Source organism: Schistocerca serialis, chromosome 3 (assembly GCF_023864345.2).
Source record: "Schistocerca serialis cubense isolate TAMUIC-IGC-003099 chromosome 3, iqSchSeri2.2, whole genome shotgun sequence".
Taxonomy (NCBI): domain Eukaryota; kingdom Metazoa; phylum Arthropoda; class Insecta; order Orthoptera; family Acrididae; genus Schistocerca; species Schistocerca serialis.
The window spans coordinates 1,005,546,697-1,005,571,801 of record NC_064640.1 but is presented as its reverse complement, the minus strand read 5'-3'; the positions used below and the strand labels follow the sequence as shown (position 1 = coordinate 1,005,571,801).

Here is a 25,105-nt window from a genome sequence, read left to right as displayed (position 1 = left end):
CTGCCTCGACAACACTTTCGCAATTATGGACGGCTATACACGCAACATGGCTAAATATTTTTGCATGGGACTTGGTGATTCCATGCCATGACGAGTTACTGCACTACGATGGGCCATAGGGGGTTCGACCGATATTAGGAATATCCCCCGACTTTTATCATCCCAATGTATCATCAAAAACAGGCAAGATAATTCGCCCCAAAACCATCATGACAATAGCTAACAGAATCTGCCAAATAATAATAATTTCCAGTGAAGCAATAATGACCAGGAACGATGGTTTAAGGGGGTTTAAGGGTCCAGCGTGTCCTCGACCTCATACCGGTGTAGGAAATCAGTGAGGGCTGTGTTTGCTTGGAATGGACTGGGTCTTTTGGTCCAAATGAACCGATCATTGACTAGAAACGGCTACGTTCGACTACTTGGAGACCATTTGCAGCCATTCATTGATTTCATGTTCCCAAACAACGATAAAATTTTTGTGGCGCCACAGATGTTCATGGCTGATTTGGAAGACATTCTGGACAGTTCGAGCGAATGATATGGCCACCCTCATTGTCGGACGTGAATCCCATCGAACATTTATGGTATATAATCGAGAGGCCAGTCGTCCTCATCGGCAACACTCTTGCAATTATGGACGGCTATAGAGGGGCAGCATGGCTCAATATTTCTGCAGGGGACTTCCAACGACTTGTTGAGTCCTTGCCAAGTCGAACTGCTGCACTACGCATGGCATAAGGAAGTCCGACATGATATTGGGTGGTGTCCCATGACTTTTGTCACCTCAGTGTATGAGTTACCTAGAAGCTAACTGTCTGTTGACACACAGTCAGCACGGATTCAGAAAATATTGTTCTCGTGAAACACAACTAGCTCTTTATTCGCAAGAAGTAATAAGTGCTATCCACGGAGGATTTCAAATTGATTCCACATTTCTAGATTTCCGGAAGGCTTGTGACACCGGTTCTCACAAGAGACTTCCAATCAAATTGCTTGCTTAAAGAGTATCGTTTCAGTTGTGCGACTGGAATGGGGATTTCCTCTCAGAAAGCTCACAGTACGTATAATCGACGGAAAATCATCGAGTAAAACAGAAGTGATATCCGACTTTCCCAAAGGAAATGTTATGCGCCCTTTGCTGTTCCTAACCTACATAAACGTTTTGGAGGACGACCTGAACAGCTCTCTTAGATTGTTTGCAGATGATGCTGTCATTTACTATTTAGTGCAGTCATCCCAAGATCAAAACGAAATGCAAATTATTTAGACACGATATCTGAATGGTGCGGAAAGTGGCAATTTCCTCTCTATAAGGAAAAGTGCGAGGTCATCCACATGGGGGTACAAAAATAAACCCGTGAAATTTCGATTACACGATAAATCAGACAAATTTAATGGCTGTCAGTTTGACTAAATACCTAGGAATCACAATTACGAACAACTTAAGCTGGAAAGGTTCACAGATAATTTTGCGGGGAAAGTAAATCAAAGACCACGTTTATAGGCAGAACAGTGGGTGAAACAGGTCTACTAAAGAGACTGCCTTCACTACGCTTGTTCGTCCTCTGCTAGAATACCGCTATACTGGATGGAATCCTTACCAGATAGGAGTGACGGAGGACATAGAAGAACGTCAAGGAAGGGGTGCTCGTTTTGTATTACCACAAAATAGAGGAGAGAGTGTCTCGGATATGATAGGTGAGTTGTGATGCCAATCACAAAACAAAGGCGTTTCTCGTCGTGGAATCTGTTAACGAAATTTCAGTCACCAATTTATGCATATGATTGTCAAAATATTTTATTGTCGCCAACCCAAATGCGGAGAAATGGTCATTATAATAAAATAAGACAAATGAGAGCTCGCGTAGGAAGATTTAAGTGTCCACTTTTCCCACACGTTGTTAGAGATTGGAACGGTAGAGAAATAGTCTGAAGGCGGTTTGAAGAACCCTCTGCCAGTCACTTAAGTGAGAATTGCAGTGTATTCATATTGATGTAGATGTAGATGTAGTGTAGATGAGAAGAATATCTGTGACAGAGCAATACATTTTTTTGGGCTTTTGTAGTGCATGCAGTGAGATTGGCAGTTGTCACTTTGGCCTGTTGCTATGAACGTAAGTCGTTGCTGTCAGGTGTAAGGTGTCTATTTCAATAAAAAGCTAAATGTTCAATTCCGCCTATTTGTTTTAAAAGTACTCAGTTTGGGATGCTTTAGCATCAAAATAATATTATCCCTAAGAGATTGTGGCAACCTGTATACAGGACGACATGGACTTCATCTCTGTCGTTTTCAACTTAAAAATTTCCAATACTTATTAAAAATTGAAACGCACAGTATTAACACTCGAAAATAATATTTCATACTCATTTTGTTGTGAACCAGCTTTCGGCTTTCTAGTCATCGTCAGGCAACTTATGACTGAAGAGACAATCCACAAGACATGAATGAGAGTTCTAGCTGTACAAAGAATGTTATTTCCAAAGACAGGTGACCTATAAAGATTACGTATCTATACAAAAAACACGATATTGGAATGCTTCAGTTTGACAGTGGAACGAAAGAAGAAATGCTGTGTAGTGAGATACTGAACTGAAAATAGTCCAGCATGTGAGTACTGGTACAGACTACAATGGCATAGGGACCGAAGTCCAGAGTTTGGTGAGTGTGATGAACTGGGAAAAGGGAGCCGAGAGGAGGAAGAAGACGTTGCAGCGTGGGGAGTGGACAACAGTAACACAATTTACAAGAAACATATCATCTTACCATGAGAACAGTGTCAACTGGCTGCTGCTACTTTAGCAAAGATTAATGGAACTGTGTTTGATCACAATATGCAACAAATTCCCAAGAAAAACTGATGAATTACTTACATTTAGGGCTTCTGCGTTTGTTTAAAGATGATATGAGGCAAAATAGTCACTAAATCCATTACAAGAAATATTTAGCTCTAGCTTCACAAATACGTGTTCTGTTTTATACTATTAATACGTGTGTTTATTTAAAGAGTAATATACCACAGAAATATTTAATATGTGAAATTTGTTAATAACTGTGAATCCCTATGGTGAAGAATCTCTCGAATAATGTGAAACACACTGCTAAAATTCGATAAACAACGGCTCATGAAATCGCTAATTTAATCCAGAAGATACGGAAGAAGTTTACGTGTTTCTTTCCTTCAGTTTCTTATAGAAATCATCAAACTACACAAGTAGGCTATTAATTTATAATATATAAAGATCATAACAGTAGGCACTCCTGCCGGCCGAGGTGGCCGAGCGGTTCTAGGCTCTACAGTCTGGAACCGCGCGACCGCTACGGTCGCAGGTTCGAATCCTGCCGCGGACATGGATGTGTGTGATGTCCTTAGGTTAGTTAGGTTTAAGTAGTTCTAAGTTCTAGGGGACTGATGACTTTAGAAGTTAAGTCCCATAGTGCTCATAGCCATTTTAGGCACTGCTAGACTACAAGATATTCTGTTCTATAAACACTTTCACTACCATCACCGTCCTGACCTTTTATTCTGCAGAGTTTTCGGTCAAACTGACTGTACGACGGAGGCTCCCGCATGGCTTGTCGCTTATAAGTCACATCTTGAACGTCCCTACCAGTAAACCAGAAGAAGTCTGCCAAAATAACAGGAGACCACTTCCCTGCATGTTCCTTCTCCAAAATTGCAATAACCTCATGAAATCACTCGTCATGTCGGTCAGAAATTGCTACGCAGTTTTCACGGAATTATTTGAGATAGGCATGAAGGAAGTGTCTTCCAGTGAAATTTTATAGCCAAGCATGTCATAACATGACGGCTGCTCAACCACAGGCGATACACTATATTTGTGCTCTCATTCCCTAAGAATCTGACACAAACATTTTAAAAATTTCAACCATGCTGCCTGCTCATCGCCACGCAACATTTCGTCAAACTTCTTGTCTCTGAAACGCTCTCGAATATGTGAGCCAACGAAGATATCCTCCTTGACGTTCTTTCATTCAATCTTCGGAGCTTTTCCTTCAAGTGCTACAGACTTCACCTTCGAGATTCAATTTCTTTACGAAAGTTTTCATGAATTCTATAAAAATGTCTTTAGAACAAAGCATAAGAACGAATTATAATACCTACCGCTTACAATACTAACTGAAGTAAGATATGAACTGATATGAATTGAATGTTGAATAATAGTTTTATTATATTGGCTCATTCTCGTCATATATAATAATTGTATACTCGTATATGCTGGCAGTACATTTCTTTTTTACCTTTATGGTTGAAATCATTTGCAAAAAAATAAAATAAAATAAAATCGTAGCTAAGCTGCAGTTTTATTTGTGATACTCGATATCAGCACAGTGGAGTTAATAAGATTTAGAAGTTTCACACAATTTTCAGTTTCACTCTTGCATGTCATTTATTCAGAGATGTTAAGGAAAGATGAAATCATGTTTTTTTATTTAATGAAATCCACACTGCAGATTAAGTACTCTAACGTTTTATTCTGATGGATCCATTTCAGCTAGATTGCCATATGCAGACCGTCTGCAAAAATTGCATAATATTTTTTATTTTATTGAGACGTTGGTTAACTGTATTCTCGGAAATAAAAATTTGGCACTTACGTTATTGTACGGGGTGTTCAAAAAGTCTTTCCGCAGTACCGTATAATTGTTAGCCGCGCGTGTCGTATAATTGTTAGCCGCGCGTGCCGTGTAATTGTTCGCCTGCGTGGGTTACTTTCATTCAAGTGGACTCTCCCATCATTTCACTGTTTCGTTTATCTCAGTAAAAATGAAGATTCAATAAATATATAACTTGTATTTCACTGAGTTTCATTTCGGTATATTCACTGCGGCATACGGCACGCGCTGCTAACAATCATACGGCACTGCGGAGAGACTTTTTGAACACCCCATATAATCAGTGGTCGCCGTCACTCTTTGTTGTATTACAATGTAGTGTAGATTTAGGATTCTTATTCTATAAGCTGTTCTATGGTTTGCTGCTGTTATTAATCACCTTTTATCGTATTTTTTGGAAATTGAAATTTTATCACCAGATTTGGCAGACTGATTATTGTGACAGTGGTCCAAAGATGATATATGGTTACAATTGCTATGGTGTACTGATGTTATCATTTTGGACTGTATGTATGATCTTTGGAATCGATGTGCCTGTGGGGAGTTGTGTATCTATATATTACTTTGGTTACGAATTCAATAAAATATTGTATGAAATGCTTATGTTTTAAATCTGTGTTAATTTAAGATATCGCCATGGTGTTGTATTGTGAGTATGTAGAGTTCTATCTCTTTAACTAAATTCATTCTTAAGCCTTTAGGTAATATGTTTAAATTTTCAATGCTAACTCTATTAGTTCTGCATTGTCATTATCGTTCTTCAAGTGCTTGAAGAATGGAGATGGATTATTTTCGTTAATTCTCGTGTACCCTAATGTGTTACCTTCAAGTTAAGCCCTTCTGTTCTACACTCCTGGAAATTGAAATAAGAACACCGTGAATTCATTGTCTCAAGAAGGGGAAACTTTATTGACACATTCCTGGGGTCAGATAAATCACATGATCGCACTGACAGAACCACAGGCACATAGACACAGGCAACAGAGCATGCACAATGTCGGCACTAGTACAGTGTATATCCACCTTTCGCAGCATTGCAGGCTGCTATTCTCCCATGGAGACGATCGTAGAGATGCTGGATGTAGTCCTGTGGAACGGCTTGCCATGCCATTTCCACCTGGCGCCTCAGTTGGACCAGCGTTCGTGCTGGACGTGCAGACCGCGTGAGACGACGCTTCATCCAGTCCCAAACATGCTCAATGGGGGACAGATCCGGAGATCTTGCTGGCCAGGGTAGTTGACTTACACCTTCTAGAGCACGTTGGGTGGCACGGGATACATGCGGACGTGCATTGTCCTGTTGGAACAGCAAGTTCCCTTGCCGGTCTAGGAATGGTAGAACGATGGGTTCGATGACGGTTTGGATGTACCGTGCACTATTCAGTGTCCCCTCGACGATCACCAGTGGTGTACGGCCAGTGTAGGAGATCGCTCCCCACACCATGATGCCAGGTGTTGGCCCTGTGTGCCTCGGTCGTATGCAGTCCTGATTGTGGCGCTCACCTGCACGGCGCCAAACACGCATACGACCATCATTGGCACCAAGGCAGAAGCGACTCTCATCGCTGAAGACGACACGTCTCCATTCGTCCCTCCATTCACGCCTGTCGCGACACCACTGGAGGCGGGCTGCACGATGTTGGGGCGTGAGCGGAAGACGGCCTAACGGTGTGCGGGACCGTAGCCCAGCTTCATGGAGACGGTTGCGAATGGTTCTCGCCGATACCCCAGGAGCAACAGTGTCCCTAATTTGCTGGGAAGTGGCGGTGCGGTCCCCTACGGCACTGCGTAGGATCCTACGGTCTTGGCGTGCATCCGTGCGTCGCTGCGGTCCGTTCCCAGGTCGACGGGCACGTGCACCTTCTGCCGACCACTGGCGACAACTTCGATGTACTGTGGAGACCTCACGCCCCACGTGTTGAGCAATTCGGCGGTACGTCCACCCGGCCTCCCGCATGCCCACTATACGCCCTCGCTCAAAGTCCGTCAACTGCACGTACGGTTCACGTCCACGCTGTCGCGGCATGCTACCAGTGTTAAAGACTGCGATGGAGCTCCGTATGCCACGGCAAACTGGCTGACACTGACGGCGGCGGTGCACAAATGCTGCGCAGCTAGCGCCATTCGACGGCCAACACCGCGGTTCCTGGTGTGTCCGCTGTGCCGTGCGTGTGATCATTGCTTGTACAGCCCTCTCGCAGTGTCCGGAGCAAGTATGGTGGGTCTGACACACCGGTGTCAATGTGTTCTTTTTTTCCATTTCCAGGAGTGTATGTAAAATTTAGTACAATCCTGACATATGATTTTGTATGGTTTGTGTATATTGGTAATTTTGTTTTTTCTGAGTGAAGTCTATGGCAAATATTGTTGCTGATTCTATACATGAATTGGATACTTGTGTTCATTATTGCATTTAATTTGTTTGATCTTGTACCTTCATATGTTATAGATGAGGCACAAGAGTACACGAGAATTAGCGAAAATAATCCATCCTTATTCTTCAACCACTCAAAGAACAACAACCACAACACAGAGCGATTGGAGTTAGCATTGAAAATTTGACAGATATTACCTAAAGGCTTAACAATGAACTTAGCTGAAGACACAGTACTCTATATACTCTCAATATAACGCCATGACGACATTTTTTTGAACACACAGATTTAAAACATAAAAATTTCATACAAAATTTTTTGAATTCCTAACCAAAGATAACAAATAAATAGAAACAACTCCCAACAGACACATCGATTTCAAAGATCATACATATAGCCCAAAATTTTAACATCAACACACCATAGCAACTGTAACCATATAGCATCTTTGGCCAATTGTCATAACAGCCAGTCCGACAAATCTGGTGATAAAATGTCAAATTACAAAAGTTACGAGAAAGGACGATTAATAACATCAGAAAACACCAGAACAGCTTATACCATAAGAATCCTAAATCTACACCACACTGCAATACAGTACTAAGTGACAGCTACCACCGATGATATCATGCCATAAGCACCAAATTTCCATTTCCAGAAATACCCTTAATCAACGTTATAATAAAATTAAAAATATTATGTAACTTTTTGTGGTGGTCTGAAGATGGCAATGTAGCCGAAATGGATCCATTAGAATAATAACGTTCAACAGCTTTAGCAGGAATCAGAATTTTATTAAATAGAGACTCAAGGAGACAACTTCAATGCTGTGCATCCATTTTTAGTCCCCAGCTCCTTTTATGTTCATCAGTCTTCCACTCCATGTTGAATTGTCTTTTATCCATACCGTAAACAGAATCAAATTTTCAAAGTGATTCAAAACTGATTAAAGAAATCTGCATATAGCAATGGTTGCAGTCCAATTTTGATTTATAATATGCTTAGGAGCAAAAATGAACAGAGTATAATAGCACTGCTGTATCCTGCTCAGAAGGTAGTAAATCATAATTGCAACAAATGGGTCAGTATGTTATGTGTAGATATGACTTCACAGACATTTGTCAGAAAACTGATATGTAGGAAATATAGATCAGTTTTCTACACCATAATTACAGTTGTCTGTAATCTAGTGAACAGTAAAGACAACGTTCTGCCTTTAGAATGAAGAGGAATTTATAGAATTTTTTAAAATTTGTATGGCAGATTGTATGTAGGTCAGTGAGGTATCACTATAACTAGTAGAGCAACTGGACATAAAAGGATTTTGAGACTAAAAAATAAGGATTCTACATTTGCTGCTGCAAGCTGTGAATGACACCATACTTACAAAATTAAATATGATGTTCCCCACAGATTAAATATATGCATAAAACAAACATTACTGGAATCTCTGCCTATCAACAAACATCAATCACAGAATGCTAACTTAACCCTTAAGGATCAAAAACTGTTCCATTATCACTCTTGCCTAAGTGTCAGCAGTCAATTAACATTGTTCTCACCATAAGATGTTTGCTTATTGTAAAGTGTGTCACTGTTTGTTTACTGATCCTCACATTGCACTGTCTACTTGCTCCCCTCCAGCCCACCACCGCCTCTCTTAACCAATTCATCACATTCAACAAATATGTCACTGTGTAATATTTCTTGGTTTTTTCCTAGGCCAAATTGAAACATTCCAATTTTTGTTCTTTACACAGATTTATAATCTTTAAATATCGCACATCTTTGGAGATAACAGTTTTTTTAGATCTAGAAGCTTTCACCAATGTGACTTGGACTTACTGCTCAATCTTAAGATGTCTGACGATAGTCTAGAAAGCCGAAAGCTAGTTAACAACAAAATATAAAATGAATCTTACTGTGGAACAATAATTTCAGTTTTTAATTTGACTGTGATTCTCCGAGTACTAGCTGAACGTTCCATAAATGTCTCCAATACCTGTGTTGTTTACTTGAATTGAAAATCATTCATGGTGCAAATTTTTGTGTTAGTGAAGTCAAAATTGCTGTAACAAAAAGGAAATTTGTGGTAATAAATATATGAAGTAGTATAGTAGTACAATAACAATGACCCCTCCTCTGTCGTAAGTTAGTATTAGGATCCATGTTATGTCTCTGCTGCTGTAAGTTTATCATTGTAGAATTCTATACAGGGTGATTTTGCTAAATGGGGACAAACTGTAGGAAACAATCAGTGAGAGGGTAAGGAACACTAAAGGTAATATGGACATATGACTGTAAATGTGTTTCTGGGAAGATACAACCAATTGAAGCTGAAGATTAAAGATCTTTGCAGGTGTAGGTTTCAATGATTGAAAGCACACATGCAAACACATCAGGCATGTGGTAATATTCTGTCTGTGCTAGTGTTTTAGCTCCACATTTAAGAGGTTGAACCGGTGCTGGTGGTTTGCTGCAGTCGTACTGGTGTGTGTGGCGAACCAGTGACTAAACTGTCACCACAGAGCCAAGCCAGTAGGTAACAAGGCCTGCATGTGTTGTCATACAGGTTGTGGGAGTTGTGGAAAATATTCCACACGGTTTTCTGATTTACTCCCTGCTGGCAGACCACATACCTTGTGATGATGCTGGGGTCATTTTCTACAGTGTTCCAACACGTTTCGTCTCCACTTCTAAGTCGGTGTACCTCCCCTGTAATGCATTTCCGACCGTCAGTCTGAGCTTTTATGCTTCTTATCCTCTCAGGGATAGTTTCTTGCAGTTTGTCCACATTTAGAAAACTCACGTTCTTGTGGTGCATAGGTGTTCACGGCATACTCGTCGCACTGGTATGTAAATTTGTAATCTTGAAACTTTTAGATTGTAGAAATAAGCACAATAATTGATTTATTTTTTATAAAATCAGTGGTTTATTGCGCAGAGACACTCTAGCTTTATATTCCGCATTTGGTGTCAAATCAACGCGTCTTAGCGCTAGGATCCAGACCAGCCCAGCGCTAATTCTATTTACTATCCATAGCTCAGTATACGCAGGGATCAACCAACATTGGTACTGCAATTTTATTTTGAAGAGTCTCACTCCAATCCTATTTTGTCAGATAATGGCATCACGAGTATTAGAAAACCGTGGCTGTTGTGCGATACAGAGTTTTTATAGTACACAGCAGAAATAAGCCACAATTTGATTTTGTTTTTTTTGTTAAAAATAACTGTTAATAGTTTGGAGATAATGCATTCATCTTGAAAAGTAACAGTTCCCGGTTTGCAATTGATACATTGATCTTCAGACAACGTACATGGACTTTGGTTTAAAGATGAGCTGCCATGAAATGACTTCCGGTAACATCTGTTTTATAGTATTTCATGAAAGAATAAAACTTACGTTGTTCTTCATGTTTACACACACCGCCACTCAGGTCTTCGTTGCTATTCAAAACATGGTGAGTCGAGATATTCTGTGTTGCTGCCTTGCGAACTTTTTAAGCTGGACCAACGCTACATCGTACTGATGTGTAGCTTATCGCTGAAGGACTTGTTCAATGTAATTTTAAAGTTATTTGTAAATTAGATTTCTATATTGAACCCAAAGGGTTCCGCATAAATAGGGGAAGCTTTACAGACCTGTTACGGCTTTCTGCCGATCTAAAATTCCCAAACGATTTGTGGTCGACGTCTTTGATTACAACTAAAGTTAACGTGAATTTCTTACGTCACCGGCTGCGGGTTTGTCAATATTTCCATTATCACACCACATCAAGAGACAAATGACAACTAAAAATATTTAAAACTCACTTTATTATCTCCTTACTGCTTGTATAAGAGAGGAAATATCTATAATGTTAGTGAAAAATGAATGTGTAACCGCGGCTATAGACTCCTATATGTCTGTCTGTGGAAAGAGTGTGGAGAGAGTGTTTAGCGAGTGTATTATTGCGGTGGAGGTAATTATGAAATGTCCTGGGAACGTTAATTAGGGCCTCTTGCTGATTTTCAGTAAAGTAGGTGTAATTATTCTGAACACCATAGCTCACGTGACATACACAGTGTTCTTCAACTTTTTATGTGGCTTCTAAACGCTCTGACATTCGTTTGAGATTATTGTGCACATATATTCTGCTGAATATTAATCAGTACACAGTCATAAGCGCACTTGTTGCTCTGGAAAAAGAAAAGCTGCCTGGCGCACTATGGAGACTTCTAGGCAGTAAATTAGTAGTTTGATGTCTCAGTTTAACTTTAAACATCTAGCCTGTTGTGATGCATTGACTTATGATGCAAAGCATTTAGATTTTTAATTATAAATACACGAGTTAATCAATTCAAAAAACCAAATAAAACAATCGTTGTGTCGTAGAGGTTTTAATACGATTTGTATCGTATTACACTTAATATGATGTCTTAGTAACTAGGTAAGCTTTAACTTAATTTAATAACAATTTTAAATTTGATACTCTTTTTAAGAAAGCACTCTGTATACACTTGCACAGTGAATTACAAGGTGTCAAGATAACTCTCCCTTGATATGTTGCTGATTGTCTTTAATGTTTTTCCTTGGCTTGCAAGAAAATGGTAGAATAAGACTGTCTTGCTTAGTACTCATTATTGCTTGAAGTTGCACTCTGTCACTCGACCAACACTCACAGTGCCATTATCAAGTACAGTGCTGTCACGCCTGCTACGAACAGAGCAGGTTTGCTCTTTTAGATTTGGTTGATGCTGACTGTCCGGAACTATTTCTGTTCTCAAGCACTAACGTAGTATCCTAAAGTTAAAATGCTTGTCTCAGAACTACATTTACAGAGAAATTTTATCACAGAAAAATGTCTGTAGCTCCATGAGATTCTGGTGTTGTAGCCTATCACCATCGGTTTAAAATGCGAATTTTCTGTGTGCACTGAAAACTGCATGTGTTTTGCCGTTATTCTAGAAGTCTATGCTATCACTATGGTTTTGAATCTACATCTACATCTACATTTATACTCCGCAAGCCACCCAAAGGTGTGTGGCGGAGGGCATTTTACGTGCCACTGTCATTACTTCCCTTTCCTATTCCAGTCGCGTATGGTTCGCGGGAAGAACGACTGTCTGAAAGCCTCCGTGCGCGCTCTAATCTCTCTAATTTTACATTCGTGATCTCCTCGGGAAGTATAAGTAGGGGGAAGCAATATATTCGATACCTCATCCAGAAACGCACCCTCTCGAAACCTGGCGAGCAATCTACACCGCGATGCAGAGCGCCTCTCTTGCAGAGTCTGCCACTTGAGTTTATTAAACATCTCCGTAACGCTATCACGGTTACCAAATAACCCTGTGACGAAACGCGCCGCTCTTCTTTGGATCTTCTCTATCTCCTCTGTCAAACCGATCTGGTACGGATCCCACACTGATGAGCAATACTCAAGTATAGGTCGAACGAGAGTTTTGTAAGCCACCTCCTTTGTTGATGGACTACATTTTCTAAGCACTCTCCCAATGAATCTCAACCTGGTACCCGCCTTACCAACAATTAATTTTATATGATCATTCCACTTCAAATCGTTCCGCACGCATACTCCCAGATATTTTACAGAAGTAACTGCTACCAGTGTTTGTTCCGCTATCATATAATCATACAATAAAGGATCCTTCTTTCTATGTATTCGCAATACATTACATTTGTCTATGTTAAGGGACAGTTGCCACTCCCTGCACCAAGTGCCTATCCGCTGCAGATCTTCCTGCATTTCTCTACAATTTTCTAATGCTGCCACTTCTCTGTATACTACAGCATCATCCGCGAAAAGCCGCATGGAACTTCCGACACTATCTACTAGGTCATTTATATATATTGTGAAAAGCAATGGTCCCATAACACTCCCCTGTGGCACGCCAGAGGTTACTTTAACGTCTGTAGACGTCTTTCCATTGATAACAACATGCTGTGTTCTGTTTGCTAAAAAATCTTCAATCCAGCCACACAGCTGGTCTGATATTCCGTAGGCTCTTACTTTGTTTATCAGGCGACAGTGCGGAACTGTATCGAACGCCTTCCGGAAGTCAAGAAAAATAGCATCTACCTGGGAGCCTGTATCTAATATTTTCTGGGTCTCATGAACAAATAAAGCGAGTTGGGTCTCACACGATCGCTGTTTGCGGAATCCATGTTGATTCCTACATAGTAGATTCTGGGTTTCCAAAAACGACATGATACTCGAGCAAAAAACATGTTCTAAAATTCTACAACAGATCGACGTCAGAGATATAGGTCTATAGTTTTGCGCCACTGCTCGACGATCCTTCTTGAAGACTGGGACAACCTGTGCTCTTTTCCAATCATTTGGAACCCTCCGTTCCTCTAGAGACTTGCGGTACACGGCAGTTAGAAGGGGGGCAAGTTCTTTCGCGTACTCTGTGTAGAATCGAATTGGTATCCCGTCAGGTCCAGTGGACTTTCCTCTATTGAGTGATTCCAGTTGCTTTTCTATTCCTTGGACACTTATTTCGATGTCAGCCATTTTTTCGTTTGTGCGAGGATTTAGAGAAGGAATTGCAGTGCGGTCTTCCTCTGTGAAACAGCCTTGGAAAAAGGTGTTTAGTATTTCAGCTTTACGCGTGTCATCCTCTGTTTCAATGCCATCATCATCCCGGAGTGTCTGGATATGCTGTTTCGAGCCACTTCCTGATTTAACGTAAGACCAGAACTTCCTAGGATTTTCTGTCAAGTCGGTACATAGAATTTTACTTTCGAATTCACTGAACGCTTCACGCATAGCCCTCCTTACGCTAACTTTGACATCGTTTAGCTTCTGTTTGTCTGAGAGGTTTTGGTTGCGTTTAAACTTGGAGTGAAGCTCTCTTTGCTTTCGCAGTAGTTTCCTAACTTTGTTGTTGAACCACGGTGGGTTTTTCCCGTCCCTCACAGTTTTACTCGGCACGTACCTGTCTAAAACGCATTTTACGATTGCCTTGAACTTTTTCCATAAACACTCAACATTGTCAGTGTCGGAACAGAAATTTTCGTTTTGATCTGTTAGGTAGTCTGAAATCTGCCTTCTATTACTCTTGCTAAACAGATAAACCTTCCTCCCTTTTTTTATATTCCTATTAACTTCCATATTCAGGGATGCTGCAACGGCCTTATGATCACTGATTCCCTGTTCTACACTTAAAGAGTCGAAAATTTCGGGTCTGTTTGTTATCAGTAGGTCCAAGATGTTATCTCCACGAGTCGGTTCTCTGTTTAATTGCTCGAGGTAATTTTCGGATAGTGCACTCAGTATAATGTCACTTGATGCTCTGTCCCTACCACCCGTCCTAAACATCTGAGTGTCCCAGTCTATATCTGGTAAATTGAAATCTCCACCTAAGACTATAACATGCTGAGAAAATTTATGTGAAATGTATTCCAAATTTTCTCTCAGTTGTTCTGCCACTAATGCTGCTGAGTCGGGAGGTCGGTAAAAGGAGCCAATTATTAACCTAGCTCGGTTGTTGAGTGTAACCTCCACCCATAATAATTCACAGGAACTATCCACTTCTACTTCACTACAGGATAAACTACTACTAACAGCGACGAACACTCCACCACCGGTTGCATGCAATCTATCCTTTCTAAACACCGTCTGTACCTTTGTAAAAATTTCGGCAGAATTTATCTCTGGCTTAAGCCAGCTTTCTGTACCTATAACGATTTCAGCTTCGGTGCTTTCTATCAGCGCTTGAAGTTCTGGTACTTTACCAACGCAGCTTCGACAGTTGACAATTACAATTCCGATTGCTGCTTGGTCCCCGCATGTCCTGACTTTGCCCCGCACCCGTTGAGGCTGTTACCCTTTCTGTACTTGCCCAAGGCCATCTAACCGAAAAAACCGCCCAGCCCACGCCACACAACCCCTGCTACCCGTGTAGCCGCTTGTTGCGTGTAGTGGACTCCTGACCTATCCAGCGGAACCCGAAACCCCACCACCCTATGGCGCAAGTCGAGGAATCTGCAGCCCACACGGTCGCAGAACCGTCTCAGCCTCTGATTCAGACCCTCCACTCGGCTCTGTACCAAAGGTCCGCAGTCAGTCCTGTCGACGATGCTGCAGATGGTGAGCTCTGCTTTCATCCCGCTAGCGAGACTGGCAGTCTTCACCAAATCAGATAGCCGCTGGAAGCCAGAGAGGATTTCCTCCGATCCATAGCGACACACATCATTGCTGCCGACATGAGCGACCACCTGGAGATGGGTGCACCCTGTACCCTTCATGGCATCCGGAAGGACCCTTTCCACATCTGGAATGACTCCCCCCGGTATGCACACGGAGTGCACATTGGTTTTCTTCCCCTCTCTTGCTGCCATTTCCCTAAGGGGCCCCATTACGCGCCTGACGTTGGAGCTCCCAACTACCAGTAAGCCCACCCTCTGCGACCGCCCGGATCTTGCAGACTGAGGGGCAACCTCTGGAACAGGACAAGCAGCCATGTCAGGCCGAAGATCAGTATCAGCCTGAGACAGAGCCTGAAACCGGTTCGTCAGACAAACTGGAGAGGCCTTCCGTTCAGCCCTCCGGAATGTCTTTCGCCCCCTGCCACACCTTGAGACGACCTCCCACTCTACCACAGGTGAGGGATCAGCCTCAATGCGGGCAGTATCCCGGGCAACCACAGTCGTAGTCCGATCGGGGGATGCGTGGGACGAGCTGGCCGTCCCCGACAAACCCCCATCCGGACCCTCACAGTGATGCCCATTGGCAACAGCCTCAAGCTGTGTGACCGAATCCAACACTGCCTGAAGCTGGGAGCGAAGGGATGCCAACTCAGCCTGCATCCGAACACAGCAGTTGCAGTCCCTATCCATGCTAAAAACTGTTTTGCAAAGAACGTCTGAACTAATCTACAGAGAGCGCAAACAAATCGACAAAATTTAAACGGTTATTAAAATACAAGATTGCCTAGTAAATGCAGTAATGCTGCTACTTGCGCACTGCTGACACTGGTCGGCGGCGGAGGGAGACTACGCGAATTTACACTATTCAGGTACTAAAACGCGATGCTACAACTGTCAAATACTATAATACGCCCGAAATTTACGAATTAAACAATGCAAGTACCAAAAACACGCAAAGAAGTTAAGAATTAAACTATGTAACAAATGAGTGAGCTAGGAGTAAACGACTGGCTGCTGCAGCTGCTTATCCAACGGCGGCAGGGAGCACAGTGAATCGTCTCACATAGGGTATTTTGTCGGAAAAAATCTTTCATCTCCTTGGCGAGTGAGACAACAATTCTCAATCTCCTAGGCTAGTACTGTACTGGCAGCAACATACTACTTCACATTAACGATAAACATATGTGGATTTCATTTAAACAGTGGTAAATAAGTTTAATTGATAGATGGTGTGTTTAATTGCAGTAACTTAAATTAAGTTAGCGTATGTTGCATGTATTGAGTTTGGCGGGAGTTGGTGAATCACATAGTAAATTAGAGTTATCCACATTTTATATCATATATATTTGAAGGAAGCAGTACTAATTCATTTTGTCTTTTGTTATTGCTGTCACATCTACGTTTGGAGTGAATAAATTTATGCTTTAGGTAAGTATGAAAGTCATTTTTAATAAGATTCCTCTCTACTATATTTGCCTTTTTGTTTTACTGATAAGTTTGCTGTCTTGTTTAAAATCTAATTTCTACACAGTTTATAAACACTTGCCAAAAGGAATTAGAAGGCTGCTGCTGTCCATAGGAAAGCATTTCTGTTGTTGAAAATATCGAACGTCTATAGGTAATTGGCTGTAAATAGTTCTGAGTTGTCAGTAAGTGACAATTTTTTATGCTGAACAGTTGTTTTGAACTGTTCCTTGCTCTATTCGACATGGTGTTTAGTAAATTACTGTGAAAACTGCTAAATAAGATCCTTCTAGATTATGTATGTTCTTCATGTATGCTGCATGTTTTAACAGAATCCATGGTTTCAAATGCTTCCCAAAGACATGATTCAGCAGTTGTGAAACTTTTGATGCTGGCGTTGCCTTAGTCTTAACTAAAGATGTTGCAGAGATGTTGCCTTATTTCTAGGCAATTTCATTATTACGTAATTCTTAGTTTTGGGGAATATTAATAGTAACTCCTGTTTAAAAAATTACTCTTTCACTTTATTTCAGAATATAAGAGTGAGCTCTGTATTATTTTCTTTGTGCCACTTTACACAATAATTTTGGTGCTGTAGAGTAAACCACCTTAAAAAAAGAATTTTATCATTTATAGACGTCTCTACCTTGACTGAAATGACGATCTTTCTAAAAATTTTGGTTTATTACAAATGTAGATCTCATACTTTGTCGCAATGGATTGTGTATTTACTACCTTCACTTTCACAGTCTTATTGTTCATTTTATAATTTTCTGATGAGATATACATAACTTCTTCGAGATTTTTGGTGATCTCCCTCTTTTGAAAATTACTTTCCCCATAAATGTTTGTCTTAACATTATCTGTAAACATTAATACATAGTTTGTTTGTAGTAAGTAGTCTCTCCATATTTTAGGTGCTATTTACAAGAACGTATTTTACATTTAGGTTGGGCTTCTTCTGGTATTAATCTGAACTCTTGTTTTGTTAATTATGCTTCTACAACCTTTTTAAGAGTATATATGAAGATACTAACTGTTCTCGAAAGAACAGATACCACTGATGACCGTACAGCTTCTCTAGAATAAACGATAATTAATTGAAACCCTCAGCTGCCGACATGTGTTGTTGATATATCTCGATGGGGACAGCTAAAATTGTGTGCCCCGACCGGGACTCGAACCCGGAATCTCCTGCTCACACGGCAGACGCTCTACGGGAATCGTCACCTTAGTGTGCGCGAGTAATGAGTGGACGGGCAACTATCTATTAGGTACATTACGTATGTGGATTGTGGACAGTTGGGAATGTGGGCCGTACGGGAGGCGTGCAAGGGATAAGTCCCTGCAGTCGCGCTAGTAATTTGTGTCCTCTGTGGCTCACATGGATAGAGCGTGAGCCGTGTAAACAAGAGATCGTGGGTTCGAGTCCCGGTCGGGGCACACATTTTCACCCGTCCCCGTCGAGGTATATCAACAACACCTGTCGGCAGCTGAGGGTTTCGGTTATCATTTCTTTTTAAGAGTGTTGGGAGGTTCTGGAGTCGCTGTTGAGGAGGCTATAATTTTCCTCAGTATCGCTGAGAAATTGTATGCTGAGTGTTGAAATGTATGGAATTAATATATTCGTCCATGTAATTTGAGCATGAGTGACGTTGAGCAAGTATGAGTGAGTACTTGTGGTGATACATTTGCTCATGTGAGCATTTCATTCCTACTGCAACATCAGTTGCGTATGTAAGCAAATTCTTCATACATCTTTATTGCTGAGCGAACAGGCAGTGTGTGTGTGTGTGCAACACGAACGTAATTCCGATTTGCACAGAGAAATAACCATGTACAATTTTTTAAGTCCGCCAAGGCAAATTGAACCTCATTTCATCATTATGAAATAGTTTGTTATAAATAAATTAAATAAATACGCTATCAAAACTCAGTGTCAACGAATCAACTGTTCACTCGTACAAAAAACATTTGAGTCCTGGTACACGATCTAAAAGTACAAAACTTATCTCTAGTTGCTACAATTATCTTCCGACATCTTCCAGGTCGGTGACAAACACTACTTATTAGGAAGGTTACATGGCATGGCACTCCATCTTCAGGCCACAAGTGGCCCATCGGGACCATCCGACCGCCGTGTCATCCTCAAATGAGGATGCGGATAGGAGGGGCGTGTGGTCAGCACACCGCTCTCCCGGTCGTTATGATGGTTTTCTTTGACCGGAGCCGCTACTATATTAGGAAGGTTAAGGGTAAAATAATTATGGAAAGTACTCGTTTGGAGACATCACGACGGTTTTTTTCTTTTGTAACACTAACCGTTTTGATGAAAAAACAGCAGTTTAACAATCTAGTTCAGTACTGCTGCTGAACGACAGACATTGCTCTCTTTGGCATTTTTTCTACGCTACGCAGAGGTAACTCTTGGTCTTCCATTATTCATAGAGACCTCCCAGCTGTTTCTGCCTGTTTACATGTCTCTGTATTTGAATACGAATGCCAATACCAGTTGCTTTGGCGCTTCAGAGTATAATGCTCCGGAGAAGTCTGGGATAGATTCCACCAACCCGGTGAGAAAACCTTATTCGAGGAAGCGCGTGTCACGAACTGTGGCAGTCATTGAAAAGGCTCAGGCGGTGATTTCGGAGGACTCGGGGTAATTTACGAGGAATCTGGTGTCAGAATTGGATGCCAGCGAGCGAACAATCCGTCGGATGGCAGAGGAGGACCTCATTCGAGCCATTTAGTCAAAGACTGGCTCTCGGATAGCGTTGACATGTTCCGGTCAAAGTAGTCCTGGCTCCCGAATAGCCAGGATTTTAACTTCCTCGACTATTATGTTTGGAGCGTAGTTGAAAGAGTTACCAATAAGACGAGGCACCCTAATGTCGCATCTCTACCCACCGCTGTCGAAGCAGCATTCGTGAATATGGACAGCGCTCTTTTGAAGAGTGCGTGCTGTCCCTTCAGGGCAAGATTGGAGGCGGTCATTGCGGCTGAAGGGGGTTACATCGAGTAATGTTACTCTTGAAAGATACCACTACATGCATGTAAAAGGATTTTCACTTTATATTGTATTTTGTTTTAATAAATTTGCTCCAATAAAGGTTTCATTTGACTGGATTTAAACCCCGCACCATGTATTATAAAAATGGATATACAGGGTGTTACAAAAAGGTACGGCCAAACTTTCAGGAAACATTCCTCACACACAAAGAAAGAAAATATGTTATGTGGTCATGTGTCCGAAAACGCTTACTTTCATTGTTAGAGCTCATTTTATTACTTCTCTTCAAATCATATTAATCATGGAATGGAAACACACAGCAACAGAACGTACCAGCGTGACTTCAAACACTTTGTTACAGGAAATGTTCAAAATGTCCTCCGTTAGCGAGGATACATGCATCCACCCTCCGTCGCATGGAATACCTGATGCGCTGATCCAGCCCTGGAGAATGGCGTATTGTATCACAGCCGTCCACAATACGAGCACGAAGAGTCTCTACATTTGGTACTGGGATTGCGTAGACAAGAGCTTTCAAATGCCCCCATAAATGAAAGTCAAGAGGGTCGAGGTGAGGGGAGCGTGGAGGCCATGGAATTGCTCCACCTCTACCAATCCATCGGTCACCGAATCTGTTGTTGACAAGCGTACAAACACTTCGACTGCAATGTGCAGGAGCTCCATCGTGCATGAACCACATGTTGTGTCGTACTTGTAAAGGCACATGTTCTAGCAGCACAAGTAGAGTATCCCGTATGAAACCATGATAACTTGCTCCATTGAGCGTAGGTGGACGAACATCAAGACATCACCAACAATGCCTACCCAAACGTTCAGAGAAAATCTGTGTTGATGACGTGATTGCACAATTGCGTGCGGATTCTCCTTCAGCCCACACATGTCGATTGTGAAAATTTACAATCTGATCACGTTGGAATGAAGCTTCATCCGTAAAGAGAACATTTGCACTGGAATGAGGATTGACACATTGTTGGATGAACCATTCGCAGAAGTGTACCCGTGGAGGCCAATCAGCTGCTGATAGTGCCTGCACACGCTGTACATGGTACGGAAACAACTGGTTCTCCCGTAGCACTCACCATACAGTGGTCAACGTTACCTTGTACAGCAGCAACTTCTCTGACGCTGACATTAGGGTTATCGTCAACTACACGAAGAATTGCCTCGTCCATTGCAGGTGTCCTCGTCGTTCTAGGTCCTCCCCAGTCGCGAGTCATAGACTGGAATGTTCCGTGCTCCCTAAGACGCCGATCAATTGCTTCGAACGTCTTCCTGTCGGGACACCTTCATTCTGGAAATCTGCCTCGATACAAACGTATCGCGCCACGGCTATAGCCCCGTGCTAATCCATAAATCAAATGGGCGTCTGCCAACTCCGCATTTGTAAACATTGCACTGACTGCAAAACCACGTTCGTGATGAACACTAACCTGTTGATGTTACGTACTGATGTGCTTGATGCTAGTACTGTAGAGCAATGAGTCGCATTCAACACAACCACCGAAGTCGACATTACCTTCCTTCAATTGGGCCAACTGGCGGTGAATCGAGGAAGTACAGTACATACTGACGAAACTAAAATGGGCTCTAACATGGAAATTAAGCGTTTCCGGACACATGTCCACATAACATCTTTTCTTTATATGTGTGTGAGGGATGTTTCCTGAAAGTTTGGCCGTACCTTTTTGTAACACCCTGTATGTAGGTATGTATGTTTACATGTACGTTCCACAACTCTTTATAAACCATTGGACCAATTTGAGTGAAACTTGGTACACACATCACTTACTATCGCTGTGTCGGTAAGAACCACCAATCTATCGAAGGGGTGAGAGTGAGGGTAAAAAAGAAGTGTAGCACAAGACGCTCGAATACCTTCAATTTATTCATCCAGTATTTGCGAATCAGGGCACTTAGAGACCTGCAACAATCTTTACACATAATTTAAAGCCTTCACCAAGCTTTTTCTCGCTGACGACCTCCAAAAAATGATGAAAGGAAGAAAGTTAACCGCTTACTACATTTTCGTTGTTCATGCAGTAAAACTGCTGCATCAAGCATAAGCAGGTAGTATCCACATGTACCACTGAATGCGCCAGAAGGAATAATATCATTGTCCAATATACAGTTCAGGAGATGTGACGTCATAAAAAATGAGATGCTTGAAAAACTGGAGCCACTTTATGACACTGTAATTTATTACCTCGTTATTACTAACTGTTCGCAAAACATTTCAGAGACGGTATCCACACCTGCCACTGGAAGTGCGCACGACCCATAGTTTAAGGCGGAATTCGCTAGAGATACAGGTGAAATATGTGTACAAATACGTGTGAAATACGTTAAATATTTGTGAAATGTGTTTGAAATTTGTAAAAAGAACATTCTGAATCCGTGAAATGATTTCAACCAAATTTGATACTAATATTAGTTATAATATGGAAATAAATACTCTGATGGTAAGAACCATAAGCCTCTTATTGCAGTGAGTGAGCGTGGTAACCTGGAGAGAGAAGGGGTAGGAGGAGATCGTCTGACAGCGAGAGAGAAGGAGGAGATGGTGACAGAAAAGGGGGGAGGAGGGGGAGGGGAAGAGAGAGGGGGGATGTGAAAATGGACAGAGAAAGGAAAGAGGAGGATATGGACAGAGACAGGTGAAAGAAACGATAGGCAGAGAGAGGGGAGGAGTAGATGAATACAGACAGGGGGTAGAGGGATGAACAGACAGCAGACAGAGGGGGAGGAAGAAATGGACAGAGACAGGGGAGAAGAGAAGACACAGAGAGAGGAAAGGAGAAGATAGACCGAGAATGGGGAGAAGGTGAGATGGACAGAGGGAGGGGAAAGATGGACAGAGAGACAGTGAGGCGTAGGTGTAACAGAAAGGGTGGGAGGAGGTGAACTAGGTGAGGGGGAGGAAGTGATGGGCAGAGAGAGGGGTAGGAGGAAATGGACAGAGTGAGGGGAGTGGAGGAGATGGACAGAGAGAGGGAGTGGAGGAAATGAGGAGAGAGGGGGTGTAGCAGGTGGAGGATGAGATGGGCTAATAGAAGACTGGGCAATGCCTGCGAACTCAGCTAGTATACATATAAATATCCCCAGTGGTTACAGACGCCTATTCGAGTGATGTTTAAATCATATAAAATTATTACATACTAAAATAACAAATATGGCATATTAGAATAAGTGCAAAGAACATATTATGTTGCCAACAGTGACTAATTTATATGGTACTTTAAATTATTGTTGTATTAAACTTTGTGTGTGTGCGTGTGTGTGTGTGTGTGTGTGTGTGTGTGTGTGTGTGTGTGTGCGTGTGCGTGTGTGTGTGCTTATTTAATAATGTACGCAGCTGTTAAAAACAGAGTTAACACCATTGTAAATGTTGTCATTTGTGTCGGTAATCTTTGCCCAGTTCTGTCGTTGGTGGTGAAAAATATGTAAATGACTCTGCGTTTGGCAATTTGCAATGAAGTATTTATTTCTTTGTCTTCTGTTACCAGACAGGTTACCTAAAAGTCGTGCACTTAATACACTGCTACGATTAATTGACATAACTTTACTTGAGGGAAAAGATTTAACCCTTGGAAACTGGCGATAAAAAATAAATTGTGACTGATTACGGTAACTTTTATACTGTTTCCGCAGCATATTAAATATACAGCAAGTCGTTCTTTTTGTATGTCTGCAGACGATATACTTGGCGAAATTCTACTACTGGGAGTGGGGGTACTTCCAGACTCTCGACATAACGCTGGACCGAGCCGGGTACTACATATGCTGGGGGTGCCTGGTCCTAGTTCCATCGCTGTACACGTTCACCAGCAACTACCTGGTAACGCATCCTCCAGTGGCAACCGCTCCTCAGGCAGCGGCCGCCCTCGTATTGGGACTCGCATCCGTACTTCTCAACTACCGCGTCGACTACGAGAAATTATGCTTTCGTACCGCCAAGGACGGCAGGTAAGGCAGCTGCTAGCGGAAGCACTAACAGGCGCAAATGTGCCATATGATCAAAGAAAACACTTTATTGATAGCTTACAAGTTTCTTTAATTTCCTCGATTCTTATCAGTCTGAAGACCGTTAAGTTGCATATCTCCACGCATGTCTATCTATTTCAAGCCTTTTCTTTGCATGCCATCTGCACCCTACATCTGATTGAACCTGGGTCACCGTCTAATATTTTTGCACCCACTCCTGTCCCTAATATCAAATTAACAACTCCACGATGACTCAGATTGTATCCTATCAACGCACCCTTCCTTTAAGTCAATCTGTGGACAAAGTTCATTTTTCTCCAGTTCCATTCAGCACCTCTTCTTTACAACACTCCTGGAAATTGAAATAAGAACACCGTGAATTCATTGTCCCAGGAAGGGGAAACTTTATTGACACATTCCTGGGGTCAGATACATCACATGATCACACTGACAGAACCACAGGCACATAGACACAGGCAACAGAGCATGCACGATGTCGGCACTAGTACAGTGTATATCCACCTTTCGCAGCAATGCAGGCTGCTATTCTCCCATGGAGACGATCGTAGAGATGCTGGTTGTAGTCCTGTGGAACGGCTTGCCATGCCATTTCCACCTGGCGCCTCAGTTGGACCAGCGTTCGTGCTGCACGTGCAGACCGCGTGAGACGACGCTTCATCCAGTCCCAAACATGCTCAATGGGGGACAGATCCGGAGATCTTGCTGGCCAGGGTAGTTGACTTACACCTTCTAGAGCACGTTGGGTGGCACGGGATACATGCGGACGTGCATTGTCCTGTTGGAACAGCAAGTTCCCTTGCCGGTCTAGGAATGGTAGAACGATGGGTTCGATGACGGTTTGGATGTACCGTGCACTATTCAGTGTCCCCTCGACGATCACCAGTGGTGTACGGCCAGTGTAGGAGATCGCTCCCCACACCATGATGCCGGGTGTTGGCCCTGTGTGCCTCGGTCGTATGCAGTCCTGATTGTGGCGCTCACTTGCACGGCGCCAAACACGCATACGACCATCATTGGCACCAAGGCAGAAGCGACTATCATCGCTGAAGACGACACGTCTCCATTCGTCCCTCCATTCACGCCTGTCGCGACACCACTGGAGGCGGGCTGCACGATGTTGGGGCGTGAGCGGAAGACGGTCTAATGGTGTGCGGGACCGTAGCCCAGCTTCATGGAGACGGTTGCGAATGGTTCTCGCCGATACCCCAGGAGCAACAGTGTCCCTAATTTGCTGGGAAGTGGCGGTGCGGTCCCCTACGGCACTGCGTAGGATCCTACGGTCTTGGCGTGCATCCGTGCGTCGCTGCGGTCCGTTCCCAGGTCGACGGGCACGTGCACCTTCCGCCGACCACTGGCGACAACATCGATGTACTGTGGAGACCTCACGCCCCACGTGTTGAGCAATTCGGCGGTACGTCCACCCGGCCTCCCGCATGCCC

General features: G+C 42.5%; 1 protein-coding gene across 3 annotated transcripts in view; it reads left to right on the top strand.

Moving 5' to 3' along the window:
- Nucleotides 1–25,105, top strand: part of LOC126471453 (uncharacterized) — a 306,777-nt gene that overhangs the window by 258,378 nt on the left and 23,294 nt on the right. For all 3 annotated transcript variants that reach the window (XM_050099642.1, XM_050099643.1, XM_050099644.1), the window contains one exon: nucleotides 23,356–23,627. In XM_050099642.1, coding sequence (XP_049955599.1) covers nucleotides 23,356–23,627 — 272 coding nt within the window. The remainder of the gene's footprint in view (nucleotides 1–23,355; nucleotides 23,628–25,105) is intronic.